General features: G+C 53.2%; 1 protein-coding gene across 1 annotated transcript; it reads left to right on the top strand.

The window, feature by feature from the left end:
* Positions 1 to 886: 886 nt before the first annotated feature.
* Positions 887 to 9,413, top strand: LOC143506570 (uncharacterized; the record flags this gene model as incomplete). Its single annotated transcript, XM_076996368.1, has 2 exons — positions 887 to 3,121; positions 8,907 to 9,413. Coding segments are annotated over exons 1-2 (2,542 nt in total), but the record flags the coding sequence as incomplete, so codon positions are not given.
* Between the last annotated feature and the right edge of the window lie 1,847 nt (positions 9,414 to 11,260).

Here is an 11,260-nt window from a genome sequence, read left to right as displayed (position 1 = left end):
TGGTCCAGTATTGTGTTGTAGTTAAGGTGGTCTGGTCCAGTACTGTGTTGTAGTTAAGGTGGTCTGGTCCAGTATTGTGTTGTAGTTAAGGTGGTCTGGTCCAGTACTGTGTTGTAGTTAAGGTGGTCTGGTCCAGTATTGTGTTGTAGTTAAGGTGGTCTGGTCCAGTATTGTGTTGTAGTTAAGGTGGTCTGGTCCAGTATTGTGTTGTAGTTAAGGTGGTCTGGTCAATGCATGGGCAAGACTGAACAGGTGTAAGATTCCTGGAAGGGTTTCTTAATGTTCACGGCAGGTTTATACAGCAGTTCAGAACCACACTCATGCAGGCGATGTGCGGAGGAAGTCAAGAATGTGTGCTGAGCTCGACCCAGATCACTGCTGCTGTACACAGCTTTTCATGTCTAAAACGTGCACTGACAGGTTTGTAAACAAATACCTTGAAAAGAGCGAGAACACCAGCTAACACACTGCACACATCTCCGCATACCACCCAGATGCCACGGACCATTATTACAGCCATATTCGGTTTCTATGGTTGGCGTGAATTTGCTTCATCATTATTACAATAAGCAAGAACTCACCATTAAATCAAGCAATTCTGGAACAGTTCCAAATTCAGACTGTCAAAAACAAAACAAACTTTTTGTGCTTACCTTTGAAAAGTAAAAGTTATCTCTCAATAAAAAAAAACCTTAATAACAGGGCTTGTCATTTCAAAAAGTTAATTGTTTTACATTTTGATGGATGTTCAGGGGGAGGGGAAAAAAAAGTGCCACAAATCTCGTGCTCAGTGTTTGCGAATGAGTTTGCGCAATCCGCCTCTAACCTTTCACCCCGCCAGAAAATATTTCAAGCATTTGAACTGCAAGCGGAGAACGGAGCGGGGGCAGCGCGTCGGCACGTCAACGCGTCAACGCGTCAACGCGTCAGCAGCCAGGCGGTGCAGTCAAGCGCAGAGCGGACATGGAGCGTGCAGCGGAGTCCGGCGCCTCGACCACTCCACACCGCACAGGGGCTCACCAACGCCGGTCCCGAGCCAGCTGAAGCGCGCCTACCGACGCTGGAGGTCCGCTGGGAGCCTGAGGAATGGCCGAGCCTCCGCGGAGGACTTTATTAGCCAAACTTAGAGGGAAGAAATGCAAGAAAGGCGCGTCGACTGGCGGACGCGACGCCGCGGTCGGGGGCGGAGAAGGTAAAGAGAAAGTTTGTCGAGCGAGGGACACGCGAGCGCGCCGAGCAGCCGTGGTACCGGTACCGGAGCTGGAGTGTATGTCGGACCCGGTGAGAGGTAAGCAGGATTACTTTAACGGGGGGTTGGAGAAGCGGGTTGTGCATGTAGTGGGCGGCGAGGCGGCGGCGGTGCAGGACGCGTTTCCCCGCTACGGGTCCGGCGTGCACGTAAACACGCACCGCGGGGACGCGCGCACCGGCGGGGGAGCCAGGGACGGGGCTGCGGAGAGAGAAGACCCGCCGGGGGTGTGTGTTCACGGAGAAGACCCGCCGGGGGTGTGTGTTCACGGAGAAACCCCCGACGGAAGGAGCGACAGAGGCGAGATGAAGCGCGTTCAAGAGCGAGACGGCCACTTCACACGGCCGGGGTCGCGCGGGGATCACCGGGAGCGGAGAGCGCAGCTCGTGCCCTTCCCGCGGCGGCACACCGGCGGAGACTCCATCGGGTTCGGGACCCGTGAGAGTGTCCCGTCCGAGCACCGAGCAGCAGACACGGGGGTGGTTCATCTGACAGACGGCCAGGAACCTCTAGAGGAAATTGGGACAAATGTCGGCTATGAAACAGATGTAGGGAGACGGTACCGGGACAAGGCGCTGCACGTTCACCGAGCCGGTTCGTTCATCCCGACACCGGACGTCGAGACGCTGGACCCGACTAAGTTGAACTACACCGGCGATGGTCCGGCGGAGACACGCACGTGTGACCCTGAGTCTCCTCACGTTCTTCACTACGTCCGAAACGTGGACGAGAACGAATTAATTCGGACTATTGAAAGTTCGTTCCAGGTTTGCAGAGACGTCAGGACGCCCACGTTACAGAGTCCCACGTTCTTCCCCACCGAGCTGGAGATGGTGAGTACAGACGTGTCCCCGTGCCTGGCCACACGCCACCACTCCGTGGACAGCGAGGACGACGACTACTACGATAACGAAATCCTCCCCTTTTACGAGTCCGGCCCTCACAACACGCAACCAACGAACCGCAAGGAACCGGACGAAACGTCCTCCTGGCAGCCCGCGTCCGCACAGATCGTCCCGTCCGGTTCGGACGCTAATGCTGAGGAGACGGACCGACTCAGGAGCAGGCTGAGAGAAGCCTTCTGTCTGCTGATGAACGCCATGCAGGACGGGCGGGACGGTCAGGACGGTCAGGATGTGTCCAGCAGCTGCGCGGACAACAGCGTCAGCTCTAGTCGGTCCCACGACAGCGCCAGCGTGTGTTCTTGGTCCTCGTCGACGTGGCCAGCGGAGGGGGACGTCCAGGAGGGCAGTGGGCGGGGCTACAGGGGTGTGGGCGGGACCTCGCGGCGGACCCGGAGCCTGCAGTGCCTGGTCCCGGAGGGGAGGCCCCCCCTGCAGCGCTCCGTGAGCGACGGTGGCGTTCGCTACCCCGCCGAGAGTGACGGGCGTGGGTCGCTCACCGAGAAGGAAAGTGGCCACGCCCTCCAGGTTGTCTCCATGGACACAAGAGATGCGACGAGCGGCGGTGGGCGGAGCTTCGAGGATGTCGGCGGGGCGGCGGGTGCGAAGGTTGCCGTTCCTCGGCACGTGGAGGAGGAGGAGGAGGAGGAGGAGACTCGCCAGCACGGACCGCCCACTTGTCCCGGTGTTCCGGCCAGAAGCCCCGCCCCCCCCTGCGTCCCGCAGCCGAGCCAGAGCGCCTGTGGCGGCGTGGGAAAACCCCCGGGCCTCACCGTCAACAAGATGCAGGAGTGGATGCATCGGGGACGCGTGCTGTCGTCCGAGATGCGGCTACGCATCGCCGGCTCCTCCCCACGGGGGGGGCAGGGCCCCGGGGCAGAGGGGCAGGTGTGGGCCGCTCGCCCCGCCCACGTCTGCACCCAGGGGGCCAAGCCGGGCAGCACGGGTCCCGCTGGAGCGGCCCAGCCAGGTACGCCCACCGCTGACGGACCCGAGGAGCCTCTCTTCCTTTCTCTCTCTTTTTCCCCTCTTTCTTGTGGACACTCTAACCCCACCCCACTCAAACCCCAGGTGAAGGGGGCGGGGCTTGTGAAGGCCCCTTTCTCCCCGACGCTGTGTGAGATCTGTCCTGTGCTTTCTGGTGGCGGGTGGTGTGTTTTGTAACTTCTCTCCCTCACTAATGAAGGCTCTCGTGATGCTGTAGGTAGCTGCACGTTGGTGGAGGGTTCATACGAGTGCACCACCTTAACACCACATTCCTAACACACACTCACACTCCACGCTGACAGGTTCACGGTTATGAACATCCATTCTGTGCTCTTAGCAACAAAATAAACAAAATGGTTTAAAGTAAAAATGTAAACATCAGAGCTGTCCGAATCCTGTTCTGTTGCATCATGGGTAATGGAAGGACCAACTGGATTATCAGATTGCTGCTGTCCAGTTTAGCCCTAATCTCCCTTCTGCCTGAAGCTCAGTGTCTGGACAGGATCAGATTAGGTAATCCCACAGATGTCCTGTAATCCTGAAACTGTCCCGCGTGCGGCTGTTGTCGTCATGGCGCGCAGGTCTCGTAGATGTCAACCCGTCATACGCAGCCGTGCAGATGGAGTGTGTTGGGCCGCCTGAGTGTGTTGGGCTGCCTGACGAAGGGACTTCGCTGAGGTGCACAGCAGTGTGCCGGGATTCACCTGTGTGTGTGTGTGTGTGTGTGTGTGTGTGTGGAGGCTGGAGACGGAGCAGTAGGCCTGTTTTGCTGTAATTGTCACAGTGTATACATCGGAGAGAAAGCAGAGGTCTGCACTGATACTTGGAGAAAATTCCAAGGATTTACTTAGCATGCGGAAATGTGTGTGTGTGTGTGTGTGTATGCGTGTATGTGCATTGTGAGTGTGTGAGTGCTTTTGTCTGTGTGCACATATGGGTGTCTGTTTACCTTTAAGTGAACAACTGTTGGCCCTTTAACACACACGTCGTCCTTTATGGCTGATGGAGTAACTCGCTGTGTGTGTGTGTGTTCTCACAGATGTGTGTGGGGGGGGGGGCGTGTGTAAGAGTTTGTGTGTGTGTGAGGGAGTGTGTGTGTGTGTGTGTGTGTGTGAGGGGGAGCGTGTGTAAGAGTGTGTGTGTGTGTGTGTGTGTGTGTGTGTGTGTGTGTGTGTGTGAGGGGGAGCGTGTGTAAGAGTTTGTGTGTGTGTGAGGGGGAGCGTGTGTAAGAGTTTGTGTGTGTGTGTGTGTGTGTGTGTGTGAGGGAGTGTGTGTAAGGGTTTGGAGGCGATTAGTCGTGACAGTGGACTTGATGTTTGACACACAGCTGAGAGGTGGAAGTTCTGGTCGGAGGCGTCTGCAGCTTTAACATTCTACTTCCTGATCCCAAAACGGTTCCTTCAAGTCCAACACCACCCAAAAGCCTTGTAGTAATTGTAGTAAACCTGATCCGGAGTCTGTGATCCGGGCTGCTATTCTGACGCATTCCAGCACCATGGGAACCCGAGACTCGGGGAGGGACCCGGGAACGGCCTGAACCAGAGCTTGTTTGTGTTTGACTCCTTCGTGCCCGGCCGCGGTGTCTGATGTGAACGGGTGGTTACGCGTTCGTTCAGGTCAGCTGGGATTACGGCTTTGCGCTGGGCCTCAGGTTACCTGCAGAAGAAGGCTGGTGTCTCCTCCTGCGGCGTATGGCTGAGGAGCAGAGGGAGGAACTGATCACCCATGAGGAGTGTCTGGAGGAGTGTGTTTATCCTGGGTCTTAGTTGTCCAGGGTTATCTTTCATTATTTATAAGTTCTACTTGGTAAATTTGTAATAGTAATAATAAACCATTTAGTCAGTCATGGGCAAAATTAGCTGAAGAAGTATCTGCACTGGTGTCTGTGGTCTCTGCAACAATGGAGATGTCATTTGAGAAGGAGAGTGTGTGTATACAATAAGAGAATAGTGAAAAGTTTAAAATGTTATCTATTCCTACTAATCACACCTGGTTATTGTTTGTGTGAAACCATAAAATAACTGTTTACGTGAGGAGCTCTAGGCCATGATTTCATATGCAGGAGAACAATAGAATAATGCTTCCTCTTTTAACTGTGAATGGCATACGGTGTGTGTGTGTGTGTGTGTGTGTGTGTGTGTGTGTGTGTGTGTGTGTGTGTGTGTGTGTGTGTTCGTTCCTGTTTTTGTGACCTTTAATATGACACTCATTTACTCATACATTTCTAACTGGTCTGGAAGCAGCTGCATTAATGCCTCCCACCTTTTCTCACTGATCTGAGATCAGTTCTGCTGCTTCTCATGGTGAGATTAATACAAGGGTTTCAGTAGAAGCGCCTGACCCTGCATCAGCAGCACCAGTAGGTCTGAAGATTGAGCTGGGAGTGTTTGGCAGGAGGTTAGTGTTGGTGGGAGTGGTGAAGGAAGCACCCGCCCCCCCACCGTGACTGGTCGAAGCTGCCGTCCGTCAAGTGACCGTGATGAACGCTATTGTGTGTGAAGCACGTCAGAGCTCTAGTGTTGTCTTATCTGACTGATTTGTTTATGCACCTGTATGCAGAAAGCATGTTCTGTTCTCACACACACACTCACTTCAAGCTGGTCTGTTGCTAAGGGTGTGTGTTGCCATGCCAAGGTCTCGTCTCGCTCTGTTCCCCCTCACCGTGGCTCACGTGCTGGGCGCCGTTCACCACTCTCACTCCTCCATGGCCAGTCGGACCTGGTCCTGCACTACACGGTTCGGCTGCAGAAACCCCTCCTGTACCTCACGAGGAGCGCAGTTCCTGTTAGTCGTGTTAGAGTGGACAAAACAGGCCACATTTCAGTCTGGAGTTCCCTTCTGGTCTGTAGGTCACGCTCAGGTCTAGTGTTCCCTTCTGGTCTGTAGGTCACGCTCAGGTCTGTAGATCACGCTGTGGTCTAGAGTTCCCTTCTGGTCTGTAGGTCACGCTCAGGTCTAGTGTTCTCTTCTGGTCTGTAGGTCACGCTCAGGTCTAGTGTTCTCTTCTGGTCTGTAGGTCACGCTCGGGTCTAGTGTTCCCTTCTGGTCTGTAGGTCACGCTCGGGTCTAGTGTTCCCTTCTGGTCTGTAGGTCACGCTCGGGTCTAGTGTTCCCTTCTGGTCTGTAGGTCACGCTCGGGTCTAGTGTTCCCTTCTGGTCTGTAGGTCACGCTCGGGTCTAGTGTTCCCTTCTGGTCTGTAGGTCACGCTCGGGTCTAGTGTTCCCTTCTGGTCTGTAGGTCACGCTCGGGTCTAGTGTTCCCTTCTGGTCTGTAGGTCACGCTCGGGTCTAGTGTTCCCTTCTGGTCTGTAGGTCACGCTCGGGTCTAGTGTTCCCTTCTGGTCTGTAGGTCACGCTCGGGTCTAGTGTTCCCTTCTGGTCTGTAGATCACGCTGTGGTCTAGAGTTCCCTTCTGGTCTGTAGGTCACGCTCAGGTCTAGTGTTCTCTTCTGGTCTGTAGGTCACACTCAGGTCTGTAGATCACGCTCAGGTCTAGAGTTCCCTTCTGGTCTGTAGGTCTGGAGTTCTCTTCTGGTTCACGCGGCTGCAGAGGCACTTTGAGTTTCCATTTCTCCACTGTTTACTAAACAAACGGCTCCATGTTTCTCTTACTTATTGACTACTGCAGGATGTTGACGCTTCTTCATGGGTTCAGTCTGTTCAGGTTCTCTCAGACCTTCTAATGATTTCTTGCGAGCCCCAGTGGGACAGGAGAGCACGGCTCCATGTGTCTGGGGGAGAAGCTCAGACGACTGAAGACTCATAAATCAGTCCAAGCGTCTCGGTTAACTGTGTCCACATTCTGCTTTTCTTCTTTGTCCCGGAGATGATTTTTTTTTTTAGGAATTCTGGTTGTGTGTGTGTGTGTGTGTGTGTGTGTGTGTGTGTGTGTGGCCTGGAATTCCCTGCATGTGTGTGCATGCATGCTCAGTTATGAAAGACCCTCCAGAATAAGCAGAGCAACAGCATCCAGCATAGCACACATCAACACACACACACATCACCACACACACATCAACACAGCAGCCACAGCTGATTAAGAGGCTGTGTGCTAAACGCCACACACCCCATTTCTCCCCAACGTTTGCTCCCTGTGATCTTAATGATGCGAGTGGCCTCCTCAGATGAAGCTGAAGACCAGGGTGATCCTGGAGCTCCAGGAGATGTGGTCGCGTTGCCGTGGTGGCCCTGCATCACCACGCAGACCTGTGATGTGGGTTAATGGACAGTCACTCTTATTACGTGCAGGTGTTCTCACAGAGAAGGCTGCTCAGCTCAGTCTGTGTTTAGTGGTAGGGGAGTGTTTGATGTCATCTGTTTGCCCCGTGTTTGCACGAGGGGAAACGTCTCCTCGGTAGACTCGGAGATTCGTGGTGGAGAGATTCTTCAGTTGTGGTTCAGGGAGATGAGCGTGTGAGCGTTGTGGTGATTTGGGCTGGGCCAGCTGCTCTGAACACTTCTAGTGTCTGTGCATGGCCAGTGGACAGGCAGAGGCTTCTGGCTTGTGGTGGTGATGACCCAGAATGTAATGAACGTTGCAGTTAAGGGGTGTGTGTGTGTGTGTGTTTCATGGACTTCAAAATAGAGACAGACGCTAGTCAGAGAGATTGAGTTTATTTGTTTTTAAAGAAACAGTTGAATGAGGCTCATCTTCTCCTTGTAGCTCAGTGATAAAGCCAGTCTGTTTGTAGTTTTAACGAGTTGGTATCAAATGCTGAATGCATTTATTTATTTATCGAATTTTCTGGCAGTATCAGAAATATCACTTTTAGGTCATATCGGTCAACCGTGCGAATCTGATCGATAATCAGCCAAGCCCCAAAGAGTCTTAGCTTTTGTTATGTTTTTGTTATGTAACTGAAACATGTGCGTTTTGTTTTCGTAAATCAGTTTCAGTAATGACACGGTGTCTCGGCGGTGAGCACGAAGCCCCAGCGCGTTTCATTCCTTTTTTTTTTTTCTAAAGTGAAAATATTTAGTGGAGTGTGTAATTTAGCGGCCGTGGTCCTAGTGGCGCGAGACCACGTTTCCTCCGGGACAGAAGAACGTGTGATTAGCGCGAGCGCGGGCGCGCGCCTGGCCTGCAGTCTGCAGCGAGCGTGTCGCAGCAGGACCAGAACTCGCCGGGGCTTCGAGTGAAGTTCACGAAGACGTGTCTCCTTCATAAATCCTTTACTCTTTTTTTTTTTTAAACGCTGCCTCGGTTCTTATTTCACTCATTTTATTTTAGGCAGGCCCGAATGTTAATTTATTATAGTAGGAAGCAGTGCTGGGAGGATTTCATAACCGTGGTGTGTGGTTATTGGAGAGAGTTCTGGTCCTACAGTAGCTGTGGTCTATAGTTCACTGTGCGATCATTACTAAGCGCTCTTCATTATTGCCAGTGCTCAGATGTATTTGGTAATAGTCCACGCAGAACGTTATTATCAGTCGTCAAACATAACTGACTAAACCCTGCAAAGTAAACACATCACTAAAATGATTTTTCCCTCATTCGGTATAACATATTGCTATATGACTTATTCCTATATGACGAGATTATCTCCAAATACAAATATTTAATGTGTATGCACCTTATTTGCCTGGTGAATATATAAAAAATTATATACACACACTCAGGGTTCTGCTGGATCACATGTAATTCACACTGACTTTTTTAATGATTAATAATGGTGGTGGTGGTGGTGGACTAATGATTTCTTATATTTTGATGATCTCTCTTTCTTCCTGTCTGTCTCTGTTTCCATTGTCCCCTCCCCCTTCAGTAGGCGTGGCTGACGGTAGCAGTGTGACGTGTCGTGACTCCTCCTCTCGGCTGGCTGCACTCAACTCCATCACGGTCTCTAAGAAACGCAACTGGCTACACCAGAGCTCGGCCCGCCCCGGCCCGCCCCCTGAGGATGCCCCGCCCCTCCGTACGGCCGAGGACGAGCGCGGCCCTCCTCCTTCCTCCAATACCCTCACCCCCAGCGCCCCTCCTGAAGCCCCGCCCCCTCAGGGCGTGAGACAGCTCCGCCCCTCGGCCCTCCCCGTCGACCCGGCGGATGAGAACGACGCGGACGACGAGGGTGAGATCTGGTACAACCCCATCCCTGAGGAAGAGGAGGCGGCTCCTCCTCCCCATGTCCCCGCCCCCTGGCCCACCCCGCCCGGCACCGGTCCCCAGGAGGATGGGCGTGGCGTTCCCGGTGCTGGTGGGGACGCGGTGAGCGGGAACGTCGTGCAGATGTGCAGAGCCCAGGACGAAAACCTCCCAGTACAACCAGCAGCTGCAGGTATGTGACCAGTTCTCCCAGTTGGACACACTCTCTCTCCCCTCGCCCCCCACACGGGGCTGGTCCCCCCCCCCCCCCCCCCCCACGGTCTCTCACCCAGGTGTCAGCAAATAAAACAGAATTGCTCAAATTCTTTATGGCAGCAGTTACTCACATCAGCACCACTTGTTGGCATGAAGGTGTGTGTGTGTGTGTGGGTGTGATGGGGGGGTGTCTACACCTCTGTAAGCGCAGCAGATAAGCTCAAACGTTGGGCAGCTGCTGTGAGGGTGTGTGTGTGTGTGTGTGTGTGTGTGTGTGTGTGTGTGTGTGTGTGTGTGTGTGTGTGAGTATGTGAGGGGCTGTGTGTGTGAGGGGCTGTGTGTGTGTGTGTGAGGGGCTGTGGGGGTGTTTGTGTGTGGGTGAGTATGTGAGGGGCTGTGTGTGTGTGTGTGTGTGAGGGGCTGTGGGGGTGTGTGTGGGTGAGTGTGTGAGGGGCTGTGGGGGTGTGTGTGAGGGGCTGTGGGGGTGTGTGTGTGTGTGTGAGGGGCTGTGGGGGTGATGTTCTCAGACCGTTGGCCTGTACACACCGGACGGCTATAATCACTCCGTGTGCTTGGTAACATGGTTAATGGTGTGTTTGGTAACATGGTTAATGGTGTGTTTGGTAACGTGGTTAATGGTGTGCTTGGTAACGTGGTTAATGGTTACTGAACTGGAGTGTTGGCTGTTTCCTGACACAGCTGCCCAGATGGCTGAGAGATTGAGGGGCTTATGGGCTGTGAGCACTAGTCCTCTCTTCCACCTGCTCAGATCTGCTGTCTCTGATGTGGGAGGAACTTGGTGTTCTTGCTAACTGCCTGTCTAAAGCTGTGATTATGGGGGGGGGGGGGGTGTTTATGGGGGGGGGCTTCTCTGGTTTGTGTGGTGGTGTTTGGCTTGTGTTGAAACAGCAGGTCTTCTGGTGTTTAACTCTTTGCTTGGCTCTTTCTTTCTCTCTCTCTCTCTCTCGCTCTCTCTCTCTCTCTGCTGATATCTGCATCTTGTGTGTGTTGTGATGTCCGTAGCGGAGTGTAATCTGAGCTGATGTGTGACACGGCGGTGACACAGTCAGATGGGGCACAGTAACTGAGCTGCTCGTAGGTGTGTGTGTGTGTGTGTGTGTGTGTGTATGAGAGGTGCCATATGAGTCAGTGTTGAATGCTGTAACTAGATTCCTGATCAGGTTAGCAACGTACTGCTAAAAGATTTAAGAAGATCCTGCGTGAGTCACTGCTCACACGCGGTGGCCTGACCGTGATGGCAGCTGACCGTGATGTCTGCCTACACGTACGCTGGTACGCTGGTCAGATCGGGAAAGAAACCCACTAAAGGAGAATCTTTAGAACTTGTGGTGGCCATGTGTGTGTGTGTGGAGCTGATGAGGTTCTAAGTGGTTTTGTGATGGATGTCTCTGTGTGTGGGGCTTTTACATTAGTGTTTTGTGAGTGCCAGATTTGTGCTAGTGTGAATGGGCAGGTGTGTGTGTGTACATGCGTGTGTGTGAGAGTTAGAAGGTAATGGAATGGCCTTCGGCAGCCCATAATTAGCAGTGGGGATTGGTGACCATGACGACCTTCTCAGCACCTGCTAGTTTGGCTCTATTAGTAGCAATCAGGAACAACACATGAAGTAAAACACACACACACACACACACACACACACACACACACACACACACACACACACCAGTATGTTTAAGGCCGGGCAGCTTTCGCAACAGCGTGTGGTCATTAAAGACTTTGTGGTTTTGTCCGGAGGTGTTTGAGGACACAGAGGTCAGACAGCACAAATCTGTACTAAGGCTGGAATGCGACCTCTCAACCCTG

The sequence above is a fragment of the Brachyhypopomus gauderio genome, unplaced genomic scaffold (genome assembly GCF_052324685.1).
Source record: "Brachyhypopomus gauderio isolate BG-103 unplaced genomic scaffold, BGAUD_0.2 sc483, whole genome shotgun sequence".
NCBI lineage: Eukaryota > Metazoa > Chordata > Actinopteri > Gymnotiformes > Hypopomidae > Brachyhypopomus > Brachyhypopomus gauderio.
The sequence above is the reverse complement of the archived record's forward strand: the minus strand, read 5'-3'. Positions and strand labels throughout refer to the sequence as shown.